Genomic DNA, 16,762 nt, shown 5'->3' on the forward strand with positions numbered 1-16,762 from the left:
GCATATTTAATGTGACTACTAACAAGGGTTTTATTTCATTTATTTAAAAATAATGCAGCAAGGAAAGCTTATATTTTGGAACAATTAGTTGCGCAATCCACAAACTAGGCTAAAGCATGCATATATATTTGTAACTCAAATGTTGTACAGTAAATGCTTTGACTACAACAACAGTTTAGTTTTTTATTGTTTTAGGACATGCATTAGTGTTTCATTTGGTTGCGGCAAGTGGGATATGATGGTGAACTTGTGTTTGAATTTTACAGTGATTTTTTGAGTTAGATTCATTGAGCGGTAGACTTGAGGGCCTGTTTATGAACTTGTCACGCAGTGCAGCGCGGCAAGTCACCAAGCTGCGCCTTGACAGGGAAAAGGCAGGAATGCGCCACATTTAAGTCAATGCAGCGTATTCCTGCCTTTACCCCTGCGCTGGTGCCCTTTTGGCAGCTTAGTGCCAATGCAGGCAGCTTTGCACCATGGTGCAAGGGTGCCTCCTTTGAATGCAGGATTGTTTTTGTGTAGGAAGGATCCCCTTCCTATGCAAAAATAATCCTGAGAGGCGTAGTCCTCTTTCTATGCATGCTACAGAATGCAGCACACAAAGAAAGACGCAATAACGAGGAGAATTAAAGATATTTCTTCTTGTTACCCTGCCCCTGGGAAGGCATATCTTTTTGGTGCATTCCCAGGTTTACCAGTTCTCGTAAATCGGGGAATGTGTCAAAACCCATGGGAGTTGTGCGAGAACACCTACGAAAGCAGGGGCACAGGGGACACTACATTTCTGGGGGAGACAGGGACAACTTTGTGGTCTTTCTAATGACCCTATACAAATCGCCTGTTGTGTGAGACCATACGCCCGCTAAACGGTGCCAGATGATTCCAATGTCCCTCCATATCGCTGGTAAGAAGGTTTTGAGCTCGGCTATCTTCCGAAAAGCAGATCCGATGCTAACTTAAGGAGTGTTTGACATTCCTACCTTGCTGAAGGCTGGCCTCATGATGCTTGAAAGCTCAGACATGGTGCAGGGAAACTCTACCTCTATTCTACCACTACTCTGCCAGGGCCTGGCTGTCAAAATATATAGGGGAATGAGTACCAAATGGGCAGTAAATGGCAGTTCACAGACTTAAAAATCAAATGAAAAATAGTGTGAATACTGTGTTCATTTTTGTATGAAAGGTGCAACCCCAGCAGGTGGAAATTTTACACATTGAAGAAACACTGCTTTAAAGAACACTACTTCACAACACATTATAATAGCCCAGAAACCAGCTAACTCTACCACCACTGGTTGACTTTGAGCTTGTCTTTGATCCTGTACGGTGCTCCGCTGCCTTTTAGCTGGGTTCTTTCTAAAGAAATACCACATGTATACATACATAAATACATACAGACATGAAGACTAATGCCATGAGAAAGAGTGAGAGCGAAACAAGGGTTCTTTCTAAAGAAATACCACATGCCTTTTGGCTGGGTTCTTTCTAAAGAAATACCACATGCATACACACATAAATACATACAGACATGAAGACTAATGCCATGAGAAAGAAAGGCAAAAGACAAAAGAAAATGAGTGATTCTGCCACCCAGAAAGGAGAATTTTCCCATTTTCCAGCTCTCAGGCCGGTTATTAGACATTGCCTTTTGTGTGTTTGGGGATACGTTCTGATCACATTCTTGGGGAACCGATCAAGGATGAGGATGGCTGAGGGAACTCCCTACTCACCCTGTATAATCTGCAGCCTATGGGATCCTCTGCTGATATTCCATTATCATTGGTAACAGCAGCTTAGCATCATCTCCGTTGCTTTTAGCACCACATTGGAAACTAAAATCATCCCAAAAAGGTTCAAATCGGCCCCAAACTACAGGAGGCTGAGAGATGAAGGGCACCATTGGCGCACTGTTGGGTAGGCAGTAAGCTTAATTTGTAAAAGAGTAAGTGCAGGTGGGTCAATTTGTTTTGTAACGGAAGCTTGCATGTATCATTGCCAAATGGCGAGGAGAAGCTCACATGCATCATTGGCGAATACCGAGTAGAAGCTCACAGGTATCATTGCCAAATGACGAGGAGAAGCTCACATGCATCATTGGCGGATGCCGAGTAGAAGCTCACAGGTATCATTGGCGAATGCTGAAGCTGTTGAGTAGCTAGTTGGGAACGCCGCAAAAAACATCGAGAGGGCACACTGCGAGGGGGGCCTGCAGCTCACCTGACTGACTGGATCACCAGGGCTCCGTGGCATTGCTGGGTCCCAGACGCTGTGGTCTCCCCCGTCGCCGAGCTGCTGGCAACGCTCGGCCGCGGTGCGGGGTCGGAACTACAGCTCCCAGCCTGCCCTGAGAGAAGACCGCCCACTTCCTGGTTGGCGCGAACGGAGGCGCACAAAAGCAGATAGCTTCCTCCGCGTCGCGGAGCCCGGGCAGAGGGCGGGCCGTCTGTGGCCGTCAGGGGACGGCAAGGGACGGGACGGGCTAATCCCCTGAGCCTCACAAGCCAGAATGGGTAAGCGAAAACTACAAACGTCCATTACTGGTGGTACTGGGAAAACTAAAATCCCCCGAAAGTCTACTACATCTGCCAATATCATGACATATCTTACAACTGCTGTGGGAAAACTAAATAAAGAGATTGCTGATAAAGAACGAGAATTGGGGCTTGAAACTACCCCTCCAGCTATCCAGGAGCACTCCCCTCAAAGTAGGCAAGTTGTCCCTTTGGAACCTAATATTCATATTGTTACTGCCAAGGTTACTACACCCCAAGCCCAAGACACGCCTGGCCCTGCTAAGACCAATCCAATTAATGAATCTAATGATGAAGATCACATACTGGAGGGGGCAAGCCAAGGTAATAAAAGAGTTGTAAGGAGGAGGAAAAGTCAGAAAAGGATAATTTTGCAACGCCATAAAAATGTACGCTGTACTTTAAGTGATCTTGAAGGCCCGATAAGTGACATGATTGAAAGAGTGATTACGGACAAAATAGAAACCACCCTCGTTCAGATCTCTAATGATATCATTGACACCCTAAAAGAATGTGTGGCTGATATATTGGGCAAATGCGATAGGATTAACTCATTTTTATCAACAAATGTGCCAGTACATCTCCCCTCGAAGATACTTGGGCCCCTGGATACCGTCGTACAACCTATGGAGGTGACAAGAGATGTAACAGTAGTAGATCCCCGTCTCATTCCTGTTCCACCAATGCCAAAGATGCCTTTATTAACTACGCCACACCTGCCTACCATAGACTCAAAGTCATCTGGGCAGAGTAAATTCAATTTTAATATCCCCACTACAAAGGATAATGGGCATAATGATGGGGATTTACAGGGAGGTAAAAGACAGCGTACAAAGCCTCGAGTTAACCTACCTATGGAGGCTACCCCGTTTGTTGCAGTCCTGGTAAATGTCCCTGCTTTGAAACCAGGAGAGATTGAATCCGAGGGGATTTTATTGGAAAATATTAAATCATGGTGCGATAATAACTGTACAGGCCCAAAGAATATTTCCATGAACATTAGCACAGGGAGAAGAGTTGACTGGTTGGGGCATACAGAAAAAAATCTGCCAGAGGATTGCCTTATAGTAAACTTTAACAGACCCAATGTGTGTACTCGTTTATTTTGGGATGCTACTGATGTTAAGAAAGGAGAAATACGGGCTGTGCCCTTAGGTTTCTTCTATCCACCACCTAAACATCATAATTACCCTCAAGTCTGGAATGATCACCATACTATTTCGAGACACAACACTCGTCTTTCATCTTGGGCAACACAAACACCAGATTTCACTCCAAATCCCATGAAAGTCATTACACCAGCAAGTAGACCTGACATGGAGCTTACAAATAGAAATACAGTCCTATCGCAACTAGAGGAAAACGACTGACTGACTTGCCCTGCGGGCTCGCCTAAACAGAAACAATGTAGCCCCACCAATACAAAGGAAAGAGGGAAAGCAGTGAAACTTATGAGCTGGAACATTGCAGGTCTTTGCTCAAAAAGGGAAGATAGAAACTGGCTTGAGAAAATTATGGACTGTGATGTTGTAGCTCTACAGGAGACGTGGGACAGTAAATGTGATTTCTGGATAGATGGCTATGTATCTTACTTTCTAGCAGCTCAAGTTTCAAGCGTAGGGAGAGATAGAGGAGGGCTCATGTTTTTAGTTTCTGTTAGACATATGGGGGTTATTAAGGTACTTAACACCACCTCCCCTAACTTCATGGCTTTGGAAGTAACTATGCCTAATAAACATAAAATTGTACATATCAATTTCTATAATGCCCCACATAGCACTTATATTAATGAGAATACTGATTCTCTTGCTAAATTTTTAATTGATTATAAAGAGGGTCAAACCACTTTTGTTCATTTTATCCTTTTTGGAGATTTTAATAGACACTTATGTAATTTGCACTGTCATTATGGAGCTTATGTAGATGCGGATTATTTGCCCCAGTCTCACTTTGAACATTCGGCAAAAGGGGTTGCCCTGGAAGATTTACTATCAGATATAGATCTGTCGGAGCCAGAGTTTATTGATAACAATGATAGAGTGGCAACATATAGAGCGAGGGGCAGTAATACTGTAATAGACTTCATTTTTGTATCTCCAGGCCTGTTACGCAATGTTATCTTTTATAATGCTGTACATGCAGCTTTTAGCGACCACAACCCGGTGATCATGGAATTGATTAATAATAACCCAGTCTTATTAAGTGAAAAAGATAATAGGGATTACCCCTCAAAAGTAGGGATACAAGATCAGGGAAGACGTATTAAGTGGTGCAATATCATTCCAGATGCCTTTTATGATGAACTTTCTAATCAAGTGGGTGGTGAAATAAATATTTGTCGAGACCCGTTAAAATATGGAGGGAATGTCACTACTGCCTTTGACACAATCTGCAAACAAGTGGCCCTGGATTTATCGCGTAAGCCGAATTTTAAGACACCAAAAATATATAGATGGTTTAAGAAGGAGTGTTCCAAAGCCCACAAAGATTTAATGGAAGCATTAAAAAGGGTACCTCGAGAAAATCAGGTAGTGGCTATGCTAAGGAAAAATATAAAATAACTATAGAGAGACGTAAGAATGAAATAAAGACAAATGCTTGGGAGTCCCTCTTTGAGAGAGCAACCCTGAAGGATAGTGCTAAATTCTGGTCGATTGTTAATACACCTCTTTTTAATGGTAAAGAAAATGATCCTTCTGAACTTAATATTACAGAACAGCAATGGTTGGACCATTTTGAGAAAATTTATGGCAGTAATATCGCTGTAGAGCCTTATACTCCCGAAATAAAGGAGCACACAGAGCCCCACCTGAGTTTTTCAGTTAAGGAAGTGCGGAAAGCCATAGATGACACGGCGGGACATAAGGCGCCGGGCCCAGACGGGGTACCGGCAGATATGTATAAAGCTAATCCCTATATCTGGTCCCTTGTACTTACAAATGTCTTTAATGTAGCCTGCATGGATAACACTAGTGTGCCTACATCCTGGTCCAGATCCATCATAATCCCTGTTTTTAAAAAGGGTCAAAGGGGGGACCCAAGGTGCTATAGGCCGATATCCCTAATTGATTCCTCTTTTAAAATACTAGGGAAAGTTATCTTGGCAAAAATATCTACAAGGGCTAATAACAACGACATCTTGTGTAATGAGCAATATGGGTTCAGATCGGGGAGAGGCACAGAAGACCAGTGTCTAAATTTGCAGTTTATAATTAATAAATATACAGTGGCGTCTAGGGGGTCAATCAACCTGGCTTTTATGGACTTGTCCACAGCCTTTGACCTAGTCAATAGGTCAAAGCTGTGGACAATGCTCTTGGATCTGGGTTTGGATCGGGCCCTTGTGGATTTCCTGGCTGAACTACATAGAGACCTGAAGGCGTCAATACGTATGACACAGGAGGGGAAGTGTACTGCTGGTTTTAAGTCGGGTAGAGGTGTACGCCAGGGGTGCATCTTGGCCCCAATGTTATTCTCCATCTACATTAATTCATTGGGAAATACCTTGGCTACAGCTACCATTGATGTCCCATATATGGGGGGGGGGGGTCCCATTGCCTGTTTTACTGTATGCTGATGATACAGTCCTAATTTCAAGGACTCCCATCGGCCTACAACTTTTGCTTAACTCCTTTGGGGCTTTTATGCACAAAATAGATCTTGTGGTAAATATGGAGAAATCCCATGTTATGTCTGTGGGGAAAGGGAAAAATAATACGAAAACATTAACCTGTAATGATGTTGTACTAACAAAAGTTAAAATCTTCACCTACCTTGGAGTGGTATTTGATGACACGGGCTCCTGGGCACCCCAAATCTCTAACAAAGTGGCTGCCGTGAAAAGATCGTCGGCTGCAATTTGGGGGTTTGCAAAAAGATTGGGCGGAAAACCAGCAGAGGCCATACTGGCCATATACAGATCCAAAACCATAGCCATAGCAAGGTATGGAGCAGCGACATGGGGCTACAAAGACACTGCCCAAATACAGAGAGAGGAAAACAAATTCCTGCGTTCACTCCTGGGGCTACCCCACTCCACATCATCCTTTGCAATACATATGGAACTGGGGTTGGGTTATATTGAGGATTCCCTTAACATGGCTCCACTCTTGTTTTGGATCAAAACATGGCTGAACCCAAACCTTACCCTAAATCATAAGATCATCAAGGACTGTATGGGACGTGATAGAGCAAAGGATATCCAATGGCTGTCATTTATAAAAGCAACAGCTAAGCAACTAGGTCGGCCTGAACTATATATTAACCCCGAAAACCTATGCAAGGAAGATATTGCATGGGTAAAGAAACATTTTGTGGGTAACAGAGTTTTAGAGCGAGTTGCCCGAGAAATGGTTAAGCCAACAGTAAGGGTACATTATTCCCTGATTACGACAATATCTATACAATCTTATTTGACTATTGTCACAAGACCATATCATCGGTGGCTTTTAACAAAATTTCGCTTCAATCAGGCTCATTTTTTGCTGGGCAACTATGTGAAGTGTTGTAGACCAATGGAAAATGAACCATGCAAATGTGATAATTTCTCTGACCAAGATCTCATAAATTTTATGTTTTTTTGCTCTTTTCTAGTGGAAGGTCGAAAAAAGTATATTGTACCACTGCTAAGGGATAAGGGGTTTACACAGGTAAAACCTGCATTGTTATATCTACAGCTCATGGAGTCCCCAGTAGTGATGTTTGGGGTTGCGAACTTTCTGATAGCCTCTATCCGCGCTAGACGGAACAGAGTAAGGGATGTTACATCATTGGAATCGCATAATGTTTAATTGCCACAGCCTTTAATTATTACTATGTATATAATGAATTAATAATAATGAATTAATAACGTAGTATAGTTGATATGAGATAATGTATACATCTGAAAATTTCTCCATAGAATCATCTATATAGCCTGTTGTTTATACTCATACTCATGTACTGTATCATTTTTATCAAATTGTTTTTTTTATTTTGTATTATTTATATAAATTTGAAAATTCTTTGTATAGGTATAGTATACTTTTATGATTTTAAAATAATCGAATAAAGTGACTTTGACTCTGACTCTGACTCCGTTGAGTAGCTAGGCTGTCTACTCTTGTTTTCAGCTCCTGGCTCTTTCATCCACTAACATACTCTCCCTCCACATTATCTTACTGTTGCATGTTCTTTCTCATCTTTGCTTTTTCCCTTTTCACTGTATTCCATATTTCCCTCCCTCCTTCTGCCCACACTCCTTGTTGCCTTTCTTTCTCTTGTTTTGTTTTTACAGTATGTTGGTTTAAAGCATGTACCAAGAATGCTGTTGGGCCCCACTTGCAGCCACCAGTTAAAATTAAGCATCCTTAGCTTGCAGCCCACAAAGGAAATGCCAGAGTGGCTAGTCTGGCCCTTTCTGCATTTTATCTCCTGCTTGAAGAGCAGATACACCCTTTTCTTTCCTACTGCAAGACACGAGGACCCCAGCCTTCTCCCTCACCTATCGCGTAGCTCAGAAACATTACAAATGCCCAGAAATAAGGGCCACAGGATCAACCTCATCTCAGAGTCCCTGCACCCTTTTTACCCAAAACAGTATCCCAAGTTAACTGAGCTTACTCAGCACAACTGACTCTGGCGTTAATCCGAGTTCATTTTAATATATCTTCTCCTATCCTTGTTACTTCTGCTGGGGTAATTACATTACTATTTCCATCTGAGTGAATGCTGCTTCAGAGCATTACCAGGTACCAGTCTCTAGTCTGTAATTGTGAGAGGTTTCCACTACTAAAGAATGCTTGCCAATTACATTGTGTACAGATTTGTCTGTTTCTCATTCATGCCTCTCTACACATAGCCTCTCCCGGACTATGCAAGAATATGGAGCCTCCACAGGCAGGACTTGTCGCTTGAACCATAGGCCTTCGTATTCACATTGACGGTATTTGTAAAATGCACAAGTAGTTGAAACGCAGCGGAGTGCTGTACAGGGTCAAACGCAGAGATCCAACCAGAAAGTGAATCTGGTTGGGAGATCATGGTCCTGCGATGAGAGGTGGACTCTGTACTGTGTTGTGATGTAGTGTTCTTTAAAGACATGCATCTGCAGCTACTTCCTAACTTTGAGCATTCTTTGGGGGTCCGGATGGTTACAGATCCTGAGCGTGTGGATGGGAAGGCCTGTTTCCTCGTTGTTTTATTGGTTCTTGCACGTCTTTGTCCCCCTAAATGAAGGTGTCTGAAAATGTCCCTGACTGGCCCATTGATAATTTAGCATTGTTTTTTTAGATGTGAGCTGCATTACTGGGCCCAATACTGCAGACGAGGCCTCACCAGTGATGTATACAGAACTTACAACTGTCTACTGAGTTTGCACCCTGACATGCAATCCAAAAGTATTCATACTGGCCCATGTTGTTGAGAAGTGAATTACGCAGATTGCATTCTTTGAGAGCCACCAGCCCTCTGTCATCCTGGAACCAGATTCATGCTTAGAGATGTTACGCCCCTACCTGCCAATTGACTGCTTGTCAAATGTAGGGCCTTCAGACAGTTCTGGATTTTTGGGCCACTGTACTTTGCATGCCTGGATTTCAAAGTCCATGCCTATTGAAGAAAACATAAAAATATAAGTACCAGAAGGCTAAGGGCTGCTGGCTAAAGTGCCAGGACTTGCTGGTGACCTCATCTATGATTCTTGTCCACTGGAGCTTTAAAATTAAAGTTATTCTGCTGACAATCTAATGTGTACAGGTCTTCAAAAACATACTTTTTCTTGAAAGCCCACTTGAGTGAGCCGAATTTGAGAAGACCCATAGCTGTCACAGACAAACACAATGAGACAGCACAGAGGGCATGTGGTGCTAAAGCACTTGGCACGTGTTTTATTGAGTGTTTCAAGATGATGCCCAGGCAGGCCAGGGATTTCTAAAGGTGGATGAGGCACCAACTGGTGCAGTGTGGTCATATGGGCTACTCACATTTCAAATGATGGTTCAATACAGTGAGTAAATCACTTCCACTTTTGTGAATCACAAACACAAGCACAAAAGGCCTAAGTGGTAAAATTAAGTTTGAAATTGGGAACATTGTCAGGCCATTAATGGTATAGACTTGAAAATGGGACAACTTGGTTTACACTTGGTGCGTCTGCAAAAAGGGCCCTCATATTTCTGTCCGGGTTCAGAGTGGTACGGCCTGAATAAGCCCGGCTTACCTTCAATGTTACCTGAGGACTCCATCATAGCATCAGAGATATAGTGGTCAAGTCATGGGCTTTCCCTTTTCCTGTTATTGCTCTCAGGGGGTATTAGTCTACTTGGTTAAGCTGATGTGACGCGAGACTACATATCCCAGAATGCATTATTGGGTTTAAGGAAAGTCAGGGAATGCAAAATTGTGTATTTTCTGATACGGTGTCATCTGGTACCTTTACTAGGCTTCATTAGTGAAGTGGGAAGGCACAGGGAAAGGTGCCCTATGCAGCCCGCGATTCCTCAATTCAAGCCCCAGCTCCCACCTGAGCCAACTGTGAGTGGGACTGAGGCACTTAACCCATCAGCGGCAGATAGAGCAGTGCTGAGATGTGGAAGGATCAGACAGCAATCAGCAGTGCAGACTGCAGGCAACTGTGGCGGTGAGGTGTCAAATAATTCCAGGAGGGGTGCAGCATAACGAAGGATGGGTAGCCTCTGTGACTGGAGACCGGTCAAGTGGAGTTCCATTATAGGTAGCGCTAATGGCCCAGCCAATCACAGAAGGGGGTGGTGAAATTCCCCCTACCCTTGTCCCCCACACTTGAAAATCTGGGGGGATATATCCCCCACACTTCCTACGCCCATGTACACGAGGCATTCCTAAGGCAGAGCAAGGCAACAGAGCGATTTGCGCTGCTTTAGTTTACTCCAGATTTATGGAGCCACTCAGTACCATGCAAAGTGGCCTTGCGTGGCTTCATAAATCACCTTTAGGACTTGCATCGCTCATGCATCACCTTGCATGGTGTAAAAGTGACACAACTCCGCTCTTAATTAGGCCCCATGGTTTTGTACTATCCTTATGAGATAGAGTGGTATTCTTTCTAGTGATAATTTCCATTGAGTAGCTTCAATCTAGTGGTATCTCCATGTGGCTATATTCTATGTAGTAACATTAAAGTGTTCTTAAAGAGTGTCTAATAAATTGAAATAGGAGGTGCTATAGGGCCACCTAGGTGTAAAAATGAAAGGACGTAGGGCAGGATTTACTAAGATTTTGCCTCAGGGTTGTGTCACTTTTTTGGTGCAGCCCTGATGTATAATCTATTATAGGAATTACAAAGCCACACAGATCCCAATAGTAATGCAGGGCAGTGCATACTACTGCCTTGTGTTACCTTGCCTCAGGTAGACATTACATAAAAACGTGGGTTTGCCTGAAAATGGTGTTCTTACCTGAGGCTGGCATATAATGATGCAATATCTTTATTTCCCCTAATTTGTTTAGGTCGGACCTAGGCAGCGCTTATGCTGTCTCGTCGAGGCATGCTGTATTCTGAATATGGGCATTAAGCAACACCCATCTTTTTAATTGGCTCCATTAAGTCTCCTTTGTAAATGGCTGCTTTTCATTGGTTATTATGGTCACTAGTCCCTCCTTTTTTTCTTTTGTAACATCCCACGAAGACTGCACCTCTTACATGTGGTTTTACCTGTCATGTTATCTATTACCGTCTGAGCACTCTTTGTTTTTTTTTAGCCTTTTTCAGGCTCAGGAACTCAATTACGCCCATGCTTGTTTCCTCTCCCCGTTATTCTCCTCGTACATGCCACAATTTCACTTAAACAATGGTGGCTGTACATCTTTTTTTATGCTGGCTCTCTGTATTCACTTGTCACAGTTATGGGTTGTGGGGGGCACCTATGCAGCCCTCCTACATATCACTGCACCATATGGCAGCACCACCTGGTGCTTGCCACATAGTGCAGGGATTTTCTGAAAGTCTTTTTTTTGTACTGCAATACACTTTGTGACCACCTTGAAGGCGGTTGCATTTTAATATCATTGACGGGGCAGCCCACATCCTGTCGGGTGGTCCCACCTCCGATAAGATAGCGGTCATAATCAGGCCATAAGTGTTTATTAGAGGCACCGCTTTCACTTTAAGCTTGCCTTTATTTTTTCATAGTCGGCTTCCCTTGCAGAGCTGGGCATTGCCCTTTAACTCGCATTTACTTCTGCACGGCGCTGTTCAACTCCTCCCTTGTTAAATGCTTCCCATTCCAAGCAGCTGCTCTTTGGGCCCTCTCCTGGGCAGCAGCTGCTTCCTCCTCCCTACACCCCTCCCCCATACTTCATTGGCGCTTCAGAACACTGTGACGAGAAAGCTAGTAATTTATTATTTTACAATTTTCAAATGCAACGTCTTTATTTATTAAGGCACAACATACCACACTTTTTCATTAACAATGGCGGCGGCGCCTTTCTTTACTACTGAGTGGCTCACACAACTTTCATTTTTCAAAATCCAATTATTTTCTTAAAGTAGCACGGCACGCCACACTTAGGGCCTCATTAGGATGACGGGCGGACTTTGCCTGCCCGTCATCCCATCGTAAATCTGGACTGCCCGCCATAAGGGCGGGGGTCCCGGGGGTGCTATTAGGATGTGCCCGCCACAGTGGCGGGCACATCCTGTATTTTCAGCATTGTGGCGGGCGGTGCTCTCTGCACTATATTATTCCTTTTCCGCCCCGGCTGCAAGGCGACCGGGGCGGAAAAGCGGCGGACGGAAAGACCTAATATGGCGGGGGGAAATCTGGTTATGATATCGGGCGGATTGCCTCCGCCAGCCTGGCGGAGGCAATCCGCCAGATATCATAATGGACGCCTAAATCTTCTACAATGGTGGTTGCGCGGCTCCCCCAACTCTATTTCAACATCATTTTATGGTTTTTTTTAGCACCGCAATGCACCGCTCCTAATCAGCAACAATGGCAGCCACGCCTTTCTTTTTTTCTGGCCTGCTCACCCAACTTCCTTTGTTCCCTCCACCCCTACAAACAAAAAAAATAAGTAAAAACTATTGACATTTACAATGTGAATAGGTCTAACTGTGAGAAATGCGAGATCGATTGCATTGCAAATGCTTGTTTTTTCTTTGCGTTACCTTGCATCAGGTAGACGTGTTGAAAGTTAGGCTGAAACCGTCAACATTATCGGCGCCCTCTTGCTCTTCTAACGCACATAAACAGCCGCCATTTTGAACACCATGGCTTCCCTGCCCTTTGCTGATAGCCAGCGCGTCTCTCTCCCTCTCCTAGCCTCGCAAGCACCCCCACCCCCTCGCCCTCACATGCCTCGGGTCATAAACCCCTCTTCAGCGCAGCTCTGCCTCGGAATCCCATCCTGTTCCCAGCACGACACCTCCCTTCATTCCTTTCATGGTCCCAGGTCCTTTGATACAAACCCCCTTTTCCCCTGTGTTCCGTTTGTCTCCCTCGTTCCCAGGCCACCACCTGACTCTGCGGATACCGTTTATTGCCCCCAGTACAGTAGGAAGCTTCCTCCCATTAAAGGACCCTCGGGTCAATCAAAGCCCCCGCCCTACGAGATCCGATCGAACCCCACACATTCCGTGAATCGGCGGAATATCCAGCTGCGCGATGATCATCACCTGTTGTGACCGGGGTGGGAACTTCAACTGTAACTATGTGTGGGAACGGGCCTGAAGGGGAGGTTCCGAGGATGTCTTTCCGTACATCAAAGTATTAACGAGAATGTGTTTCATGCAATAAAGTGATTAACTTGTGTATAAGAGGCCAGGCCTCAGAAATGTAGTTAGAGTACCTCAGAACGATACCTGCTGTCTGTTTTGCTGTGTTCTCCTCCGGAGAGAATAAAAACCTTGTTTCCTGCCTTCCAGTCTCCAGCGCCTGCCTCTTAAATAGTTTAACTTCTTTGTGGGTTCAAGAGGCGACACCGCCGGGCAATACTTAAGGATCTTATATTCTGGTTGGTAGTGCTCCCCGTTTACAATTGGCGCCCAACGTGGCGCCCATCAGCGACCCGTGGATCCAGTGGGAGAGGTCCTGACGACAGAGTGAACGACTGCAACGATCGGGAACGCGTCTGTCCGATAGACCCTCGTCTGACAGCCGATCATCCGAACTTCACTGGTTCCGAACAGACCTCTCTCGAGTGATCTACGGTCCTGACTGGGAACCATCAGGAGTGCCGTGAGGATAACGGAGAAGAGAGGACGATCGGGCGCTGGATTCGGAAGACAAGAAACTGTCCATGCGGTCCGGGTAAGGTCGTGTAATCACGACAAGTTGCGAAATGATTGCTTGATTGCTTGATTGTTTAAAAAAAAAAAATACTAGTATTGCTCTTTTTATTTATTTGGAGATTCACTGTCTGCAAACGGAGAAACAACGGGCTCTCTCTTTGCAAGCAGTGGAGGATAGGTAGGGCAGCATCCGTGCTTGTTTTTTCTCCCCCACTCAATAATTACTTGAAACTGAACTGTTGTTCGCAAAACTATTGTTTTCTGGAGATTCTCTGTCTGCAAACAGGGAAGAGACCACCCTTTTTGCAGATAGTGAAAAGGGTAGGTAACGCAGATCTTTGCGGACCTACTCATTCTCCCCATTGAATATTTATTGGTCTTTTTGTTATTTTGATCCATGAGGTATTCACTGCCTGCAAACAACGTAGAATAGAAATATTCTGTCCAGTCTTTGCACCTAGTGATAAGATAGGCAGTGCTGACTTTTTAGTCCCTCGTTACGAGCCGTCATGTCTGTCTTCTCCCCACTGATTAGTAGCCTGTTTAGCCCGGACCGCTTATTAGAGATGGACCATCCAGCCCCGCTGGAAGGCACCCCTAATAAGGACATGTTCATGAAGCATGGATTGACCGCTATAGCCTATAGTAAACTATGGCATAAATATACGAAAAAGGGTCAAGAAAGTCAGTGGCCCCTGATAGGATCCTTCGATGATGATAAAATAAAAACGCTAGAAACTGCCCTGGGTAAAAACAAGACAACACCCACTATGCTTGACAGTTTCGGCATGTGGCGAAAAGAAACTGAACAACGTAAAAAGAAAACTGAGAGTAGGTTGGAAAAAGAGCTGCGAAAAGCAGCCCACCTAGCTGCCCAGAAACTAGAAAAAGAGATAAAGGAAAGAGAGAAAGCTAAACAGAAACTAGAAATGGAAACACCAAGCCAGTGTCCGGTTAGAACTCCCTCCATGCTCTACCCTGATTTACCCTCGAAACAACGAGCCAACGAGGATCTGCTGTTAGGTCCTCCTATCATCTACATGCCCCCTCCATATGCCCCTTCCCAACCCTTGGCGCAGCACGCGCCACCCCCAAGTACAAACGAAGGTACCGCCACAGCTTCGGCCCCAATGGCCTCTGTGCCAGCCGAACCCCTTGTATTAAAAACCGCATCAACAACAACGTTAGACGACCATGAGACTCGAGGGGCTGGCCCTACAAGAACAAGCAGACTAAGCAAAGATGAGCGAGCGGGGATCGACAAAATAGCAAGGACACTGGTAGAAAGGAAGGATGATGAAGAGTACATCACAGATATGTTCAGCTCGTATACAGGGAGTCACAGACGACATTTTACCGTACGACTGTGTTATCATGTCTTGAATGCATACGAGGACCGATATCGAGACAACGGTCCCGGGAGCCTAACGACTCTGTACCGGAAGGTCGATATCGGGGATGAGGGCGAATGTGATGTGTCGGACCTCCTTACGCGTACGCTTGAGGTTTTCCGCCACCTCACTGAACGAGAGCTGGGAGCTAAATCCGCGACCTCCGTAGTGACCAAACCACCAACCGAGCAATCTAACACCATGATGCCGATACGAGAGGCTGCCCCTTACTGGGTTCCTCCCCGAGGTACAGGGACTCACGATGATGCAAACAACCAAGATGCGAAGGGAAGGGTAGTGTACAACTGGGTCTACCAGCCATGGGACCGGCAAGAGATACTGACATTCCGGAAATCTCTACCCGACCTACGTAAAAACCCCACTGCCTTCTATACTGAATTGGGTACAGCCCTGGGCTCAACGATTATGACCCTGGCTGACATCGACTTGTTCTTCGGGTTATGTATACCAGCTGATGTGTGGAAGCAAATCCGGAAAGTCGACCACCTTGAGCTGTTTGGACAAACCTGGTCACAACTCAATGACCTGGATAAACAACGGGGACCAGGACAAAAGCCTTTGAAATCCATTCTAGACCTTCCAGATAAAATCGTAGAGAAATTAAAAACCCTGATCCCAGAAAAGAAAGTGGACTGGTCGATAGTAACAGCCTGTCGCCAGAAACCCCAGGAGGATGTATCAGAATACTTCTCCCGGTTTGAAACGGTGTTCTCCGATTACAGCGGCCAGGACATTACCACTGCAACCGGACACCATCTGTTTGTCCAGAATTATGTTAAGGGCCTGTCATCGGAGATCTCCCAGAAACTACAGGCCAGCGAGAGTAGTTGGGCAGCCTCCAAACCTACAGCGATTCTCCAAATGGCCCAATATTATGAACATCAGAAAAATGAAAACGATAGGGCAACAGAGAAAAAGAAGAAGGACTTGAAAGAGAGGGTGATGATTGCCAAACTACAAGGGGTGACTATAGGACGAGACCAATGCCGGGGAAACTACCAGACGAACGTCCCCAAGACTACATTTCCCCAAGACCGCACTCTGACTTCCTACAGTGGACGCACAGACCTTAGAGAGAACCAGTGCGCTTTCTGCAAAGGGACTGGCCATTGGAAATCCCAGTGCCCAGTTCTTCTGGAAATGATCAGAAACAAAGACCCCAGGGACGTAGCAAACGGACCGAGACCTAAGGGACAACAGCGAGGGCCCCCAAATGACGCGACTAACGACAGATCAGGCAGACCAAATACGTTCGATCGACCCAGGCAGAACCAATATCAACAATCCGACTATGAAGACACCCACAACTTCGCATAGGACAGCCAAGGGCAAGGGAGGGATCCAGTCGAGCTCTATGTTGACCAGCAGGGCCCTTACGTCACTGCTAAGGTCCTGGGTACCAAGTCACCATTTCTGGTAGACACTGGCGCAACACGTAGTGCGTTATCTAAACGACTGATTCCAAGGGCACCCTTGTCTGGCTCACTCATAACATCGACAGGTTTCGATGGAACGCCCTCCACCAACCCTTTGTCTGCCCCGATTCTCTTTGACGTAGAAAACAACAC

At 45.1% G+C, this 16,762-nt stretch overlaps 1 protein-coding gene across 1 annotated transcript in view; it reads right to left on the bottom strand.

The window, feature by feature from the left end:
• Positions 1 to 16,762, bottom strand: part of LRRC15 (leucine rich repeat containing 15) — a 162,149-nt gene that overhangs the window by 82,115 nt on the left and 63,272 nt on the right. The window contains exon 3 of the mRNA XM_078665459.1: positions 9,026 to 9,119. Coding sequence (XP_078521585.1) covers positions 9,026 to 9,119 — 94 coding nt within the window. The remainder of the gene's footprint in view (positions 1 to 9,025; positions 9,120 to 16,762) is intronic.

The sequence above is a fragment of the Lissotriton helveticus genome, chromosome 11, assembly GCF_964261635.1.
Source record: "Lissotriton helveticus chromosome 11, aLisHel1.1, whole genome shotgun sequence".
Taxonomy (NCBI): domain Eukaryota; kingdom Metazoa; phylum Chordata; class Amphibia; order Caudata; family Salamandridae; genus Lissotriton; species Lissotriton helveticus.